The sequence below is a fragment of the Neopelma chrysocephalum genome, unplaced genomic scaffold (genome assembly GCF_003984885.1).
Source record: "Neopelma chrysocephalum unplaced genomic scaffold, ASM398488v2 Primary Assembly neopelma1_63, whole genome shotgun sequence".
NCBI lineage: Eukaryota > Metazoa > Chordata > Aves > Passeriformes > Pipridae > Neopelma > Neopelma chrysocephalum.
Genome location: NW_020897720.1, coordinates 6,098,996 through 6,117,004, shown reverse-complemented (window position 1 = coordinate 6,117,004; position 18,009 = coordinate 6,098,996). Strand labels below are relative to the sequence as shown.

Here is an 18,009-nt window from a genome sequence, read left to right as displayed (position 1 = left end):
CCAAGCAGGGCACACTTCTCTCACCAAGGAGGCATTACCTTCTTTCGTGGCCTCAGCTTGTCTCGCCACTCCTTCATGTGCTGGTTGTGGTTCTCATCCAGGGATTTCAGCTTCTGAGTTTCGTGCTCAATCAAGAGGTGACACTTTTCATTCTGAAAACAGATCACAAAACAGAGCACTCATCAAGCAGCCAGGACTGTAAATCCAGTGGTCAAACAGGATTCACCTCAGCCAGAGACAATCAGAGCTCTGAGCTCCAGGGCACATTTAGACATGGCCACAAAAACCTCTCAAGGCAAGAGCAAGGGGACATCAGGTCCCATTCACTGACAGTCCTCTGCAGGCACTTCTTAAGAGACTAAGAACTGCATGGGGAGCTCTGGGAGACAGACTCACAAGGGACATGTACCTGCAGGTGCTGGAGCTCATTCGTGTTGCTCTCGCACTGGGCCTGCATGTCCTTCATCTGTGACTCGTGTTTCTGCTGCTGGTGCAGCCGCTCTGCTTTTTGCCTCTTCTCTTCCTGCAGAGCAAACTAGAAGAGAGAAAAGCAGGTGCCCATTTGGAAGAGTTGCTCTGGTCTCTGAAGCTGCTTAAGAGACTGGCCAGCTCGCACTATTATATAGGAAGGAAGGAAAAGCCCTGAGGATGTTCCCAACACCAGTCATCACAGTGAAAGTAGTGCTGAAAACCACACCTGATGCCCCAAATGCAAAGACATCTGACGTCCTGAAGCAGGTGAGAAGTAGGAATAGTTGCATTTTTCCAACCTCCTTTCCACCAACAGGCCAGTGAAGTACTTCACCCTCAAGCCAACCTCAACCCTGGCGCCCTTTGCAAGACCTGACCTGTTTTATCTTCTCCCGCTGCTCGGATGCGCTCCCACTGGAGTGGATGTGAAGGCTCTTCTTGTACATGGCCATGCGTGTCTTCCCTTCGCTCCGCTGGATTTTGGGGAGCCGGGCTTTCTCCTGCTGCTGCCGAATTTTCAGCTGCTCTAACATGCGCTGGTTGTATCGCTGCATTTGTTCCCTTTCCTGCAGAGAGACAGGTATCAGAGGAGGGATATCTCGGGACATCTCAACAAGAAAGTGCTGAGGAGAAGAGAGAGAGCCAGAGAGTAGATCTGGGAGTAGCATGGGAGTGGTTGGTGACTGACAGCTCCACAAGAGGTGAGGGCAGCTACTGAACATGCTGTGAAAGCAGAGAAGAGTGCTGAAAAGGAACATGCCAGTCTTCACTCACTGCTCTGGGAATCAACCATGCCAAATACCAGACAGTGACAGATTTCCAGAAAAGCTCCCAAAATTCACAGCACGCAGCATTTTACGCACATTAAACGCACGCAGCACAGAATACATGTCCCAAGAAAGAAGGCTGACATGAGCATTATTCTGGTCCCTTTTCACTAATAATGACCAAGTCCCTTAACTCCTAACCCACCCTTACCCACTTACAGCCTCAAGGGAAACACCCAGGGACACCCAGATGCTTTGTTGACCCGCACCAGTGTAGGAAGGTGCTAAGTCTTCACCTTCTCATGCTTCCGGAGCAACTCATGCCTCTGGAGGAAATACTGGTCCTTTAGCTGCTGCTTGACAAGCTGGTGCTTCTCCTGTTGGTGACGCTCTTCAAGATCCCATATGCAAGCCTCCCGATCTGTGGAAAGGAGGAGGGTTAGGAGACAACCCACCCTGGTTCCTCAGCTTGGTCACACAAAGCATCCCAAGCTCAAGAGATCCCTACACACATGAGCAGTGCAACAGATGTGGGGTGTGATCAATCACCTCCTGTTTTTCATGAGAAATTGGTTACGAACCATATTGGAGAGTAATTTCTTTCAATTATGAAGCCTAATTGGTTCATATTTTGAAGATTCAAGCACTAAGTATTATTATTGTTAAACATTTAGACAGGATCTGGCAAGGCTGTTTTTTTCTAAATCCCATCCTGCCAGCTTGCAACTCTGTCACAGCATCTGCTGCGTGGGAAGAGCCAGCGTTGGATAAACCCATGGTTACAGCATTCCCTTTCCTCCTTTACAGCCTTTGCCACCCACCTCTCATGAGCTGCTGCTTTTTGTTCAGGCACTCGCGTTCCTTGTCGCAGATCTCCCTTTTGTTCTGGGCAGTTATATTTTTCATGGCTTGCTCCAGGTCCTCCTTCTGCTTGGCCAAGAACTCCTGTTCCTGGAAGAAACCAGCGGTACCACCATGAGCCCTCCGTCTGCTGCAACTTGAAAAGCATCTGGTGGTGTTTTAGAAGCTGCCAGTCCCCCAGGGAGGAAGGATGCTTCTGCCTACTATGCACTTCCCAGTCTTGGAGTTGTGGCAACCTTCTCTCAGCCTTACCATGGTTTGTTTTTTCTGGGTGAAGTCATCCATCTTCGCCTTCATGTTTCCTTTGCGCTGTTGCCGTGGCAGCTTCTCAACCTCGTTCTTGACCTTTGGAGAGGGAAATGAGATTTATCTGCAAGTAATTCTAGGCTAAGAACAACCCCACCTAAAATACCAACAACTGTTTCCCTCTCAAGCTGTGCCATGGAGAAATACTGAAGCTTTCCTGGAAGAAAGAAATGCAGGAAACCAGCTTTCCTCCCTCCTATCCCTATTTTTACCTCCTTCTTCATCTGCTTCAGCTGCTCCAGAAATTTGACATGGTCCCGCTCCTGCTCCAGGCGAATGCGCTTGGCCTCCTCCCGCCGGCGCAGGGAGTGATCTTGTTCCATCTTCTCAATCTGCTGCTTCTGCTGCCGTTCCAGGTTTTCCAGTTCCGTGTCGTAGAACTTCTTCTTTGCCTATATGGGAAGGGAACAAAGGAAACAGAGGTCAACTTCAGCCTCCTCTCCACTTTGTTTCCTTCCAAAAGTTAAAAAAGAAAGTGAAAAGAAAAAAAGAAAGGAGTGGGGGATTGTCCTCACATGGATTGAGCCATTGAGCCTCTTTACTAAACAGAGAGGAGGGAAATTTCTAGCTAACACCCCACAAAGCACACAGGGCAGACAGCTCTAGCATCAGCACTTTAACTGATTTTTGAACTTGTTCTGGCACTGATGCACTTCAAGCCTTTCTCCTACTTATGTCCTGATTTATAATATCCCACTGGGACCCAAGGTCCTGGGCAAATATTGGCTCAAGCAGAACAGCTCTTTCTCTGCAGGCAAGGATTTCCAAGTTTGAGGCTCTGTGCTCCAACAGTGTCCTTGTGTCCGATCTCTCCCTGCCTGCAGCTCACAGGGATGGACCACCCAGGAGTCAACAAGAGCAGGTTGCCCCAGGGAAAGAGTAAAGGAACCAGGTTTGGGGGTGTTGCACAGCACATTGCATGGTGAATAAATCCCACAAATGAAAAGGGACTTGCCAAGATGGGCATTCACAGGTATGGCACATCAAGACTGTAGAAATACAACAGAGCCTAGGAATAAGCGAGGGCTCCCAGCCTTCCGTGAGGGGATGGGGCTTCCAGGAGCACACGCAGGGTGGATTAACAAAGGGGTATTTAAAGCTTTCCTGAGCCATCTTTTAAAGGGGCTCCCCTGCAAGTGGGGAAATTTAGGTTAGATATATGGAAGAAATTCTTCCCTGTGAGGGTGGGGAGGCCCTGGCACAGGTTGCCTGGAGAAGCTGTGGCTGCCCCATCCCTGGAGGTGTTCAAGGCCAGGTTGGATGGATTTTGCAGCAACCTGGTGTAGTGGAAGGTGTCCCTGCCCATGGCAGGGGGGTTGGAATGAGATGATCTTGAAGGTCCCTTCCAACCCAAACTATTCTGTGTACTTCAACAGAAGCTGGCCATGGAGGGACTAAGTCTGTGAGCCCAGTTTATTCAATTTACACTCATAGGCCTGCCAGATTTCCTGCTGTCACATGTTGGCCATGTTGCTTTCTCATTTAAAGGATTTTTTTCCTGTGGAATACAACAGGACTATAAACTGTTTCTTACAGCAGCCATGAACAGGCATACAAGAAAAGGTCAATAAAGAGGGGAAGTCAGAACAATCCTCCCCCCTGCAACACCCTACCAGGCAAAGGCCGTCAGTGCTTCCCAAGCTGCAGAATGCTTGTGCTCAATGCCCACAAAAACCTCCATCCTCCACAGAGGCATCCCATGCCTCACATCCCAAAGGGGTTCCTTGACATTTCTGCTCCCTCTGGAGGTGATACCCCAAGGTTGTTGCGACCCAGAGAGCATCACCCTCTGTGGGGGTTTGCAGGGCACCTGCAGAGAAGTCAAACCAGCTTATTCCCAGGAGCTTCCCCTGCCCACGTACCATCATTTCTTGCTCGAAGCGCCGGAGCATCTGCTCCAGCTGCAGCTGGTGTTTGTTGTTGAGCTGGGCCTGGTTTCGGTGCTCCTCCTTCTGAAGGAGACGCAGCTCCCGCAGCTCCTGGCGCCTGCAGAGGGTTAAAATGGAGGGAGAGAGAAAAATACAGTCAGACAAGTGCAGAGGCATGTGGGTGAGCAGAGATGGCAGAATAAAAGGCCAGAGCACTTCAGCAGGGAATGGAATCAGCACAGCCATCCTGTAGGATCCTGCCATTTGCTTTGAGCACAGGCAGGAGGTAAATGCCACCTGACTGATATGCTCTCAGGCTCTGTGACACTGTGAGGAAGCAGGATGCTAATTATGGGAACTGCTGGGAAAAACATCAGCTTTCACAGGTAAGGCCTATTAGCATTCACAGCCTCTCAAACAAGCCCTGTCAAAGCTCCTAAGGTGATTCTGCAGTCACTGCTGCCCCAACCAGCACCCAAAATACCCATTCTGCCAGCTGGGTTAGGACTCCCTGATTTTCAAAACAAAGCTGAGGCCAAGCTGGTGCTGCTCTGGCCTGGCCCCTATGCTCTGCATCAGTTCTGGCTCACACCTGGGTGGCAGAAAGTGTGGTTTTCCCAATTTCTGACCTATCCATCATAACATTGCATCACTCCCCTCATCCAGCTTCACACTCAGTAAAAGCAGCCTCTGCTCGGAGGGTTGTGTTTGAGCCCATTTGCCATGTCTGTGCCTGACCCAGCTGGAAATCACTGACAGCAATGGAGCAGCAGCAGCAGTTCTCCCATGCAGGATCCCCATCATGACCTCCACTGCTGTGCATTAACCCCGCACACTGAGTACAACCCTCTCCAGGGGCCCTGCTGGGAAGAACACTTTGGCACCATTTCTTTCAAAACAAGACCGTGAAACAAGAAAAGGCCCTGGCACAGGTTGCCCAGAGAAGCTGTGGCTGCCCCATCCCTGGAAACGTTCAAGGCCAGGACAGTGCTTGGAGCAGCCTGGTGTGGTGGAAGGTGTCCCTGCCCATGGCAGGGGGTGGAACGAGATGAGCTTTAAGGTCCCTTCCAACCCAAACCATTCTGTGGTTCCATGATTCCATGAAAGCTGTACCTGGAAATTCCCTGTATGCTAGTACACATATTCCTCTTGTTTTATTGGGGTTACATGCACTTCTCACACAAAACTTAATTATGAGCTTCTGCATAGATCTGATATTGGGGCCTAGTAATAAGGCTGCCAGAGGGACACAAAGTGCTTGGGACAAATTATACTCTTGGGGAGTCCCTGAGAGCAGCACAACAGAGCCTAGAATAGGGCATCAAACAAAACAATTTGTATTTTAATTATTTTAAGGACCTTTTAATTTCAGTGCTAGAAACAGCAGTTCCTTTTTTTTAGAATAGGTCATGGAGGTTTGAAAGCTGCAAGATCTGCGAAAGAGTCATAAAGGCTTAAGCAGGGAGGATACACCCATGAATATTAAATGATGCTCGAGGAGTTTACAACTCCCTTGGCTTTTCAGTTAATGAAGTCTGAGGAGGTATATGAACAAAAGGAAGAGGAGCATCTTGAGAAGATTTCTGTGCTTATTTCCATTAAGCCAGGCATCTCCAGCCCTGGGAACACATTCAGTCATCCCCAAAGGACAGAGCCAGCCACAGCACAAGCTTCCCTTGTCACAGTCTTGCTGCATTCTTCCCTGCATGCAAACAGAGCTCAGCTTAGTGGTACAGCAAGCCCTGTGCCAGCCAAGGAAAAGCTAAAGGAAGTGATGTCCACACTGGACAGCTGTGCTGTCCAAGTGGAATGAAGATGGGAAATGAGAGCACTTTAGGTCATTCCTGGATTAGCTTGTAGAGAAGAAAACCCTACCCTGGCTCAGTGCCCTGCCCTGCCCTCCATCCCAGTGACCCACTTGCCTGAGAAATCTCATTTCTTCATCCTTCTTCTCATCCTCACTGATGATCTTCGAGGTGGTGACACTCACCTCTACTCCATCCACAACGAACTTGCGGGTGCGTTTCAGCGTCTTCTTGTTCATCCGGGAATCCTGAGTTTGGCAAGGAGGGGAAAGGAGGAGGCCATGAAGGAGCTCCCTGGCTTGTTGCATGGGGTGCAACAGCTGGAAGCCTCAGAGCAATTTTGATGCCATTTGTTCATGAAGAACACACACAAGGAAACCACACGGAGCACAAATCATCAGCCCATTTGGAGATTCAAGCTGCCACAGCCTTGCTACCATCTTGCAGAAACCTGACCTTGAAGAGACACAACCCAGCACCCAAAGACCCTTTCTCACCGTGTCCAGCTAAACCATGATCGAACATGATTCCCTCTTCAAGGCTTACTCCCTGTAAACCCCAAAAGACTCTTTTCCCCTTCTGTGGGACCAACTGGGGAGAACAATTCCATGTGTGGCATTGTATTCCTCTTTGGCTGGCCCCAAGGAGACCAGGTGTCCTGGGAAAGGGGTAAGTTGCTATGCAAGAGCATCACATTTCTGTCAGGTAACCACACTGATTGCAGGCTCCTGAGGGGGATGTTGGCTCTTGTGGTCACAGCAGGAGGCAGGAGGGGAGGAATGTTTTGCTGAGAGTGGTTTCCCAGCACGTTTCTGTGCCGGGAAGCCATCACTCATGCAGGCAATTTGATAAAGATCTTGTGCAACACATCACTCTGCCCCCTTAAGTCACAACATTTCTTCTCCTGAAGCTCAGCAAATACCATTCCAGTTATTTTTCCTCCTCCTCTAAGCCATGCTGACCTGGTCAGCTCTGTCTCACAAGCATTCCCAGCCTCCAGAAAGCTTTAGCAAAAGCCAAGAAGCCTGGGAGGTCTCTGTGCAAGTCACTGCTGACACAAACCAGGCCAGATGTATGGCAGGTTGGAAAAACTGAGAGAGGCACAAGCCCAAATGAACTTTCTCCTGGGGCCAGGTGTTCTAGGAAAGAGCAGCAGAGCGATGGCTATGGATAAAGTTCAGGGAATCACATTTGGGGTTTCACACTTGCATAGTCATACACAGTTAGGAGAGTGGCACGGTTATTTCACACTTCCCAGGGCCCTAAAATAGCTACAAAACATCAGACTTCCATTAGATTTCAGTGACCTAGGGCAGAAGAGGACACATAAACCTGCAGCAGCTCCACCAAGAGCTTCTCCTTCACTTGAAGACATGCCATGTCCCCATGGCACAGCTTCACCCAGCAGTATCTGCTGGCCTGAGCTCAGCTGGGACAGTGAATTCATAGACAGGGAAAACACACTGCTGAAGGCTTTTCTAGAGAAAGCCTTCCTCCCTCCTTGTTAGCCCTGTGTTCTCCAACACCCTCTGCCCACCACTCTCACCTTCAGGGAGATGGAGCCACTTTCCCTGTTGAGGGAGAGGTCAGCAGACAAGGAGATGGTGAGGTCCATGCTTTCAGAGGCTGAAGTGCTGCCAGAATCGGAGTCCCCTTTGGACCGGCTGCCGGGTAACGGAGCCGGGGGATCCAAACTCCCATTGGCGAGTTTCTCCTCTGTGAAGTTCTCCAGGTGGCTGCTCTCCGGTCGTTCCCCAATGCTCTTCCGCTCCTTGCTGCCTGCCCTGGGCTGCTTGTTCCCCTCCGTTGAGTTACCCAAATGTCCAGGCTGCAAGATGATGTCTGGCTTGTCCTGGGTGGCCGAGGTGGCAGAGCTGGCGGGTGTTTTTGTGGAGTGATTGCTCTCCAATTTGTCATTGTCACTGCTTGTCCCTTCATCTGAGACTTTATCGCTCTGCCCATCTGTGGTGTCCTTGCCAGTCCCCACAGACCCGTTCACTGCTTTGGGCAAGGAAGAGTCTGGAGGCTTCTCCCCATCAAAACTCAGCTGACTCGCCTCAGAGGGGTCCCGCTTGTGCTTACCGGGAGGCTGGAAAGACAGGGAAGGGAAGATGGGTTTGGCACCACACTTAACACAATTCCAAGGGCTCTAAGTCCCTACACTTCAGACCAAAGCCACCCGCAGCTAAAGAGTTATTGGGAGGAAATCTTCCCTTTTAGGACATCTGCCCTGAGATACTACTTTCTCCAGGTTTGTGGCCCCAAGGACTGTGGACACTGTCTGGAAGGAAAAAGCACGGTGAAAAAACTCCAGAATCTACATATTCTGAAGAAGCAGCCTAGGAGTTTGCGTATCAAGCACTTTTTCCCATGGCTAACTCCACCATGGACTAATCACTACCCTTTGCCGCAGCAGAGGGAGGTCGAGGCATGTCCCCCAGCAAGGCTACCCAGGCAGCCTTGGGATGTCCTCTTCAAAGAGGCCAGCTCAGGGGCAGATCTGTCCAGTTTCTCCAGCCTCTACCAGAGCCTATTTTTCTTTCTTTTTTTAAGCCCCTCCTGTGAGCGGGCACTGGGCCACCCGCCGGTATCATTGTTTCTCCATGCCCTTGGCAGCCACTGAAAAACAGCCCCTCCCTGGCCAAGCAACCATTTTGCCTCCACCTGATGGGGCTCAGAACAGCTGTAAACTCAGCCTCCTGAGCCCTTTCTCCCACCACAGCCACACCGGCAAACTTGCCAGCACGATGCCAGGAGCGCTCACCGAGGCAGACTCCGATGAGTCATCCTCTTCTGCTTCATCCCGACTCTCCTCAATCTCTTCCATCACCTCAGCCTTGGCCTCGGCCACCAGCTCGCGCAGGGCCCGGTTGCTGGTCACCTTGCTGACGAAGGGATGCTGAAAACCAAGCACAGTGCACACGTGTGAGGTGGGCAAAACCAGACCTTGTGAGCTCGTGGCCAAGTGACAGTCCTGGCAAGGACCACCTCTTGCTGTAAAACAACTGCAAACACCTGAGGATGTGGTTCTTTCCAGTGTCACCAGGCTTAACCCCCTAGACGAATTTACAGACAGGCATGAGGGAAAACAAGAGAGAACATGGTGCTGAGGTTAAACACACACTCTGCACACAGATGCTCAGAGCCTGGTGCTCCACAAAGCTGCTTTATGTCAACATCCCCCCCACAAAAGCACCAGCTGAATTTAAACAAGGGGACATTCCCCCTCCCCACACTGAGCATCCCAGCCCGCAGAATGCCAGCAGGAGCAGGGCAAGAGCCAGTCTGCAGGATCCCTGGGTGCAAACAGAGCCTGGGGGAAGGTTTAATTGAATTCAGGCTAGAATCACTCAGTGCACACAGCGGGGTGTTTGTGTCAAGCTTCAGCAAAAGGCTGTGGAGTCCCTCAGGTCTCTCAGGGACTCCAGCATGGATGGGAGTGTGCAGACAGTGCTGCAGGGTGAGAGAGCTGCAGTTAGCATGGAACAGCACCTTCCACGTTTTTTTGCTATTATTTTGAAAAGGGACAGGAGGAAAAGACAGGAGTTGAATTTAAATTTGGGATAATCAGGTATCATCCAAGCTGGCTGCCAGATGGATGTTTTTAGGCAACAGGAACCATTTCTATTCCAGCTGCTGTCCATAGGGGCTCTGCAGTTCACTCCAAGGGGAAAAACATTGCCGATCCTTTTTGGAGCATTTTAGTGGTTGAATAGTACTATGAACTTTCTAAACAAGACAAAAATCATCTGAAACCAGTCTGGGGCCACAGACCCAGCCCAGGGGCTGGTGCCAGTTCCTACCTCCAGCAGCTGGGCAGCACTGGGCCGGGTCTCTGGGTTCTTGTCCAGTGCCTTCTTCAGGAAGTCTCTAAACTCCAGGGACCTGAAAACACAGTTGTTGGTGAGAAGCTTAGGAGGGAGAAAGGCCTTGAATGCCACAGGGTTCTGCTTGATCCTTCTTCCAGACTATGCCCCAGCTTGCAGTTCTCCATGATTCCCTCTGCACTCCCACAGGAAACCCAATGCTCAGTTATTCTGATAATTTGTAAGTGAATCATCAAAGTGGCCAAGTGAGAGACTAGATTTTGCCTTACCTATGATGGCAACAGATGGTGGGGACTGAGCCCCAGCCACTGTTCCCCAGGGCCAAGGCAGAGGCAGGAGAGGACACTAGAAGGTACTCTCCAAAGGGAGCCCATGGCTGGAGCTGCTTGTGGACAAGGATGTTCCAGGAGTCACCCTCAGAGCCACACTGGGAAACGATGGCTGTGAAGGACCAGGAACCCCATAGGAGGGCACCCTCAGCCTGCAAAGCACAGCTCTGAGATCGAGAGCATGTCCCTGATCTGCTTCTGGCTTTGGAGCAGCTCCAGAGGAAGCATTCCCACCCTGCCTGCTGGACTTTAGCACTGGGGTCCTGCCTGCACTGCTGTGACAACGCTTGTGGCTCCAGTGCTATCTCAGTATTTTGCTACTGGCTATCACACAGTAGGTTTTATCATGATTTAAAAATAAATAAATAAATTAAAATTAACTGATTGGTTTACTTTTAAATGCAGAAGTCTCTTTCCAGACTCCAGGAAAGAAATTCTGGAGCTCTTAGCCATCTCCAAGTTTAGAGAAAAATCTGCCTTTCATACACATGGGAGGTTCTGAAAACAGCCAATGGATCACCCCTCACGTCAGGGGGGCCTGTGGGTGAGCAGCAGCTCCCCCTGTGCTGCCTGCATGCTGTCAGCACAGTCTGAGAGTCTGCCCTCAGCCAGCAGTGCCTTTGGAGCCCCTAACACACAGCTGGACCTAAAATTCAGCTGGAATTCTACATTGGGCTCTCAAATTAAACAAAACTGCTAGAAATGACTGGGTTTTTTTCTCTCTTTAAGTTGGGAAACCTGCACTCTGCTGGCCCGAACACCTCACCATTTGGAAGGGCAGCTGAGCGTGGGGGGGTCGGACTTGGCGATCTTCAGCAGGACTCTCATGGGGTTGAGCTCGTGGTGGGGCGGCTCAATCTGGGCCATTTCGATCAGTGTGATCCCCAGGGACCAGATGTCTGCCTTGTAGTCATATGGAGTATCCTTCATGGTCTCGCACATCACCACCTCTGGGGCCATCCTGCAAGGGGCAGAGCAAGGAGCAGGGATGGGGAGGGATGACACCACTGCCACACAATGTGAGCCTTGCAGCAGCAATTAAAGACTTTAAATAATCCACAGCATCGCATAAAAACAGCCTTTCCTCCTAGCTTCGTGTTTCAGAAGCAGCAGCATCTTTTCTAAGGGGTTCAACCCCCTCCCTCTTCCACAGACAGGGAGACAGCCCATGGAAACCCCCAGGCCATTGACATCTGGCGCGGATGTTGCTTCAGACAATAAATTAATCCTCACGATTCCATTCCCTCAGCAAGTCGGGTGATTTAGAGATTGTGTTTCTGGAGTGAGGAGTCGTTCCCATGTGCTTGGAGTCGCTCCAAAGCCCACCCCAGCCCCTGAGGAGGGGGAGCAGGGAGAGCACACACGCGAGCACACGTGTGTCCCTTTGCTCTGCCAAGCCTCGGCCGGCCCAGGGCACCGTGACACCACACAGTGCTCCCACACCACCGAGGCTGCTCACAGCTCCATGCAGGCAAGGAAAACCCTTGCACATGGAAATATAGCAGCCATGACTTGTAAAAATCCTCCCACCCATGGTAAGGCACCAACACATCCCAAAGGCCATGAGATCCCCACTTCTGGCAAGCCTGATTTTCAGAGAAGTGAAGCCCCTCACAGACTCAAGGTTCATAACAAGCAGGTCACTCACCAGTAAGGGGTCCCAATGAAAGAGTCTCGCTTCTGCAAGGTTTTCATGTTTTTGGCAGACACTCCAAAGTCAGCTGCAAAGAGCAGTAATATTAGAGGCTGTAGGAAAACTAGAAGACCCCTCCGAATTAGCACACTTGGCTGAAATGCAGATTGAAAAGCAAACATTTATTTGAGGCAAGAACACGATACAACATGCTGTGCCCTCTCAACTGAGCATCAGAAATCAAATTTGGTTTTGGGTACGTGAACCCCAAGACCTTCCTCTCCTATGTACCGTAAGACAGGGACATGACAAGCCAACCCTGCCAAACCTTACACATCCAGAAGGAAGTCAAGATCTTTTCTGCAAACAAAAGCAGATACTTTCAGAACTGCTATTTTCATAGCAAAAATTCTCATTTTACACCAGAAAACCCAAAGTACTGTTACATTCCTTCTTTCCCTTCAGCCCTGTGCACAGCAGCCACTGCATGATGCCTCTCCCTGATTTTGTCCCTTCTGTAGAGAGCTGCTGAAGCCAACCCAACCCAAATCAAATCAGGAAGACCCGTAAAAGGTACCGAGCCCACTCCAGGTGAGTTTGCCCTCTGAGACAGCCCTGATAACAGCTGGAGGAGCTGTTACCCACCTGCATCCTGAGCTCAGGGTGTCCCTGACTGTGGGTCACACTTGGCCCAAGCCAGCAGTGTTTCTACAGTGAAGTACATGGTCACAGGAAGGTTTCTCTATTCCCAGGTTGGCTGGTCTCCATCAGCACCCACAGACACATCCCAAGAACACCCAACAGCTGCTGGCACCCCTCAGGAGAATCCAGTGGAGATCTGCACCTTTCTGACCAGTTCATACAGACAAATCTACCTTCTCATCCCCCAGCAGGTTGTTGGATGCCAATTTAACTCAAACCCATAGTGAGTTGGCAAAGCAAGCCTTTGGCAAAACTCACCCTGTCACCACCAAACCTGCTCTGCAGATAAGAGGAATTCTTCCAGCTCCCAGCCCTGCCAACTGGCACCCTGCACAGGATGCTCAGCAGGCCAAAAAGCACAAAAATCAAGTTCAAAGAGAGATTAAAAAAATTCATGCAATAAAAAATCCATCAAGGAGGGCCTGAGCATGGCTGTGGCTTGGGGAGCCTCGGTACATTTTGCCTCCCGTGGAACAAAGTCTTGCCATCCTCCTGCCTGCACCTCTCAGCCAGCAGACAAGCAGTGATGTCCCATAGGCAGGACATCATCCCTCAATCCCCTCCCAGCTCCAGCAGCATGTGGGTGTCCTGGGTGCAGCACAGAATGGCCCCAGGCAGCAGCATCAGCCACAGTTGCTCTCTCAGGGGAGCCTGGCCAAGCAAGTGCCTGTTGGGCAGCTCACCAAGCTTGATGTCCCCATCCTGGGTGAGGAGCACATTCCCAGCCTTCAGGTCCCGGTGGATGATCTTTTTGCTGTGGAGGTAATGGAGGGCTTCCAACATCTGGCGGCAAATCACTTGGATCTGAGGCTCAGTCAGGCCCCGGTCCAGCTCTGTGGGGAGGGAGAGGGACGTTAAACAGGACAGGGAGAGAGTGATGCTCCACCTGAGCAGCAGCAAGGCATGGGTTACCCAGCAGACCATTGAAAAACCACTGTCCATGTGTCAGAGCAGCAGGAGATAATGCAAATCAGCTTGTTAAGGTAATTTATTCCCTAAGCCAGCACTTGCAGCAGAATGCCCGACTCTTGGAGCTGCTGGTTTATAGCTCCCTCCTGGGAATGTACAGCTGAGGCATTTGGCTCTGGAACAGAGGATAAGGGGGACAAAGAGGGGGAACCAGGCATGCCTGTGATGGAGGTCTGAACTGCAAGTTCCCTGACAGTTTGGGAAACAAGTCCCTGCACACAAGTTGGGTCTTGCCCAGCTGCTATAGAAAGGAGGGAGATGAACTTGGCTGCAGGCAGCAGGGTCAAACATAGGCATGAACACCCAGGAGCTCCATACAAAACCATGCTCTCATTCCCCAGGGAGCTATCCCTGCCATGGAGATGCACTCTACCTCCCTATACTCCATGAAGGACATGCCACTTCCCAAAGGGAAGGGTAATTTTGTCCCTACCCACTGCTCTGAGCTGATTTTTTGGGTAGCCCTGGGTACCAGTGCACCAGTTCATACCCTGCTGTCTGTCCCAGAGTTCAAGGAGAGTTTGGACAACACTCTCAGGCACATGGTGGGATTCTTGGGGCTGTCCTGTGCAGGGCCAGAAGTTGGATTTTGATGATCCTAGTGGGTTCCTTCCGACTCAGGATATTCTGTGATTCTCTGATTTTATTTCTGATGCTTGAAGGGACATGCAATCACTGGTGTGACCTCCCTGCTGAGCTCTGCTGGGCCACCTCCACCATCTGAGGCCGTTTTCCAAGGCGACAGCTCTGCAAACCATCAAACTTCCAGATGGTTAGCATCTCCTGAGCTTCCCTCCCTCCCTCTGCAAGCCCTTTGCACTGCAGATCCCTCCTCCAGCAGCTCTGAGCCCGAGGCAGAGCAGACTCAGCCTTAGACAGCACCAACTGCCAAACTGCATGGCCGGGATGGGGGCTGGGGGAGGGACCCCAGCAACTGCAACAGATTGAGAGTGAGGATCTCAGCCACAAGCTGGGGGATGCTGGGTCAGCCACTTTGTTCCTCCTCCTCCTCACCAAGATCTCCCTTCCTCTGGGGGAAGCTGATTATTTTCATTTTCCCTGGAGCATCTGGCAAAAGCAAGGTGCAGTGGGCCACAGGTTTTGTACAAAAGATTTAAATGGGAAAACAGCAGTTGCTGGTGGGGATGGGGAGATAGAACAGGCAGCGTTCAGCAACTCTGAATTTACTAATGCTGGGAACATTCCTAAGCTCCAACTCACAGCTCCTCCTGTCCCTCCCTTGGGGGTGACAGTGCTATAGCCAGCCCACTTGCTCATGGTTTCCTATGCTGCCCCTTCCCAGGTCCTCCACAGACTGACTGTCACAGTCACAGACCCATCAATGCTCAGGGGGATTTTCATGTCCCAAGAGATGGGTAAAAAAAACCCTGTTGAGGTTTTCCGTGGGGAAAGCATAATTTCTCCGGCACTTTAGAAAACGTACTTTTTCATGTAGTGATTTGGACCTGCTTTAAAGAAGTCCCCTAAAGGAGGGCCAAGGTTTAAGGGCTGAATCAAAGATGACAAATTTGCCTACTGGGGATAAATAGAAAGCAAGGCCTTTGGAAATATCAGGGCTGAAAGGGAGTAACCCCCAGGGAGACATGGGTCTGTCCCAGGGGCTCCAGGCAAGATGTCAGAGCATCCCATTCTCCATGCAAAGGGGATGTCAACCCCCTTGCCCTGGGGTCCATATAGCCCTGGCACAGGGGGGCTGTAGCACCAGCCAGGGCTGTTTTGGGGTACACCCACGCACTACTCATCCCAGCAGCTCCCTCTGTGTGGAAGGGAAGAGTTAAAAATGGGAAGATTCCTGGGATTACTGCAAACTGCAGTTTATTAGGTGCTCTGCTGCTTCACGAGATGACTGATACCATACGGAGAAGTCAGCAAAAAGATCTGGGGATATTCATCATGACAGACACCCAGATTAAACATCTCAGCCCTGCTGCCCTTCTCGGGAAGCTGTGGGAACAAGATCCCAAGCACCCAGTGCCCCCAGCAGATAAATATTTAAAATCATCTTTCCCCTCCAGCCAGACTCTTCCTTCTCCCCACGCCTCATGATCTGCTGATCCCAGCAGCATTTAAATCACAAAAGGACATTAAGGTAGCTCAAAAAATACCCCAGGGCTGCCACACCTTCTGCTCCGGGTACAAAAATAGGCAAACTCATGGGAGAGAAAGGGCAGGTGGAGGAGCTGGGGCACCCATGCCTGCCATCTGTCTGAAGGCTGCCCCTGGGAACGAGCCAGAAGGCTGGAAATGCCTTCAGGCATTGCCCTGGGCACAGAGTAGAGCCCGGCACCGGCGCTGCACTCACCCAGCATGGTGGCATCCACCGCCCCGCCCGGGCAGAACTCAATCATGATCTGGGGGAACAAAGAGAGAGGAGTTAAAAGTCAGGTCTGTGTCTCACTGATAAAAGCCACCGGGTAGAGAAGAGGAGACAAAACCATGTGATTTGCTTCCCTGCACGGCAAAGCTGCCCCTCAGCACCACCCGGGGGTGCAGAGGCTTTGGAGCTCCCCAGGACACATCCCTTGGGCACTCCCAGCACCAAGGATCACTCGAGCCCTGGGGTCAGAACACCCCCAGCAGCCCTGTACCTGGGTGCCCACCCCGAGCAGCAACCCCAAGCAGCCAACTTCAGTATTTCCAGCTTCCTCTCTGTTTACATCTCTTCCCGTTGCATTTTGGAGCCGGGGCTGCTCCACGCAGCCCTGCCAAAAGGATGAGATAGCTGTCATAGCTGGGAGCTGACGTGGCTGGGAGAAATCAGACAGGATTTTCTCTGGCAAATGAGGGATGGGGAGGGCTGTCGTGTCTTCAGGGTGTTTTTTTAACTATTTTTGTTTCCCCACACTGCTCAGTAGTTCATTGCTCCCTTGATTTTGAACCATTTGAGGGCAACCTCTGTCAATAAAGAGGGTGAGTACATTCACCAGAGTGATGCTGATTTTCTCCCAGGGACATGCACAGAGTCCTGCCAGTCCCACATACCTGTTTGCCTGGGCCCTGCCATCCCCTCCATATTGTCCCCTTCCCCCTCACCTCTGCACAGACTCAGCCAGAGCTGCCCCGGTGCTGGCCCCCATTCCCTGCTCCCCTTCGGGGCAGCCAGGGCTGCTCAGATAAACAGACTACAATTTCAAGCAGCCAGGGATTACAAGGGACAAGAGATGCTTCACCTCTCTGACAAGCTCTTCTCCTTGTCGAGGTGACACAGGGCAACATACCGGAGAGGTGAAATGCCAGAGTTTACTCCGAGGACAGCGCCTGAGCCAACCAAAGGCAGTTTGTTTACCAGCACAGTTCTCTAAGCCCTTCAAGTAGAGGTCATGCTACTCAACACAGCTCTAAGCACTGGAGCAGGAGCTGAGGGTAGAAGGTTCAAGCTCCCTCTTTCCCATGGCCTAATCCTGCAGCTCCAGCAAAGCCACATCCCAACCCTTCAGTCCTGCAGCTCCTACACATGGGCAAGGGGAAGGCTGTTATGGACCTGGACAACACTGGAAGACAACTGCTTTGTTTTGGAGAAGGAAGGGGAACAGAATCAGGTGCTGGGATGCAGGAAACCTGGAATTGCTCTGTAAGAATCAGTGCAGGTCCAAGAGTTGGGAGGAAGACAATGCTGAGATGATAAACCCAGGCTGGTGCAACACAGGCACCATTGGAGGAAGTGGAGAAGAATATACCAGAGGCCAGGGCTGATGAAGCATTTAAAACAGGCAGATGCAGAGGAGCAATTGGAAAGACATTTGAAGCATTCACAAACTTGGAGAACCAATATACACCTGACACAGATTCGAGCAGGAGCTTGGCAGAAAGGATGTCAGTGGGCCAGCAGAGCCCTCACACCAGTGGCCCATATAAACCCTTTTTTTCTCTTGCTTGAGTTACTACCTTGAATCAGAGAACCAGCAGCTTCACTAGCAAATGGAAAGGCAAGAATTGCCTCCTCTCATGGTCCCCCCAGGCAGAGAACTGCACTGGAGCCCTGTGTCCCATCATCACCCCAGCACAGGTCTATGAGGCTCATTTCAATCAATAGTTTTTATAATGTTCCTCATCACATTTATCCGAGCATACAAACACCACCAGTACACACCAGCCTTTCCTGGGCTCCTCAGAGCCCAAAGCACCAGAAAAAAACCTCAAACAAGTCTCACACTGGTGACAACCTGCCAGCTGGGAGGCCAAGGGCTTTCCCTTCCTTTGAGGGTGAGGGGATGTATGGGCCTCTGATGGCTCAGCCACCCCGCTGATGGAACCTCTGCACAATGATACCATGATCCCACCTGTGGGACATGTCCTCTGCCAAATCATCTGAGCTGCCACTAGCCCAGACCCGCCCAGAGTGAGTGATCTGTCCCCCCAGGCAGATGCTGGGCTGAGGTTTCCTACCAGGGTCACAGCTGGCACAGCTAAAATGTGCTCAGGTCAGACACATTGAGCTTTAAACGGGGAA

The 18,009-nt window shown here is 51.3% G+C and overlaps 1 protein-coding gene across 1 annotated transcript in view; it reads right to left on the bottom strand.

Annotated features, from left to right (window-relative positions):
* STK10 (serine/threonine kinase 10) overlaps positions 1 to 18,009 on the bottom strand; it is a 46,745-nt gene that overhangs the window by 2,849 nt on the left and 25,887 nt on the right. Inside the window, exons 3-18 of the mRNA XM_027682720.1 lie at positions 15,862 to 15,910; positions 13,253 to 13,402; positions 11,883 to 11,955; positions 11,001 to 11,195; positions 9,882 to 9,963; positions 8,843 to 8,977; positions 7,625 to 8,167; positions 6,196 to 6,326; positions 4,268 to 4,391; positions 2,618 to 2,797; positions 2,352 to 2,444; positions 2,060 to 2,189; positions 1,535 to 1,659; positions 849 to 1,037; positions 410 to 535; positions 39 to 152 (exon numbers count right to left, since the gene is read on the bottom strand). Of these exons, the coding sequence (XP_027538521.1) occupies positions 39 to 152; positions 410 to 535; positions 849 to 1,037; positions 1,535 to 1,659; positions 2,060 to 2,189; positions 2,352 to 2,444; positions 2,618 to 2,797; positions 4,268 to 4,391; positions 6,196 to 6,326; positions 7,625 to 8,167; positions 8,843 to 8,977; positions 9,882 to 9,963; positions 11,001 to 11,195; positions 11,883 to 11,955; positions 13,253 to 13,402; positions 15,862 to 15,910 (2,439 nt within the window). The remainder of the gene's footprint in view (positions 1 to 38; positions 153 to 409; positions 536 to 848; positions 1,038 to 1,534; positions 1,660 to 2,059; positions 2,190 to 2,351; positions 2,445 to 2,617; positions 2,798 to 4,267; positions 4,392 to 6,195; positions 6,327 to 7,624; positions 8,168 to 8,842; positions 8,978 to 9,881; positions 9,964 to 11,000; positions 11,196 to 11,882; positions 11,956 to 13,252; positions 13,403 to 15,861; positions 15,911 to 18,009) is intronic.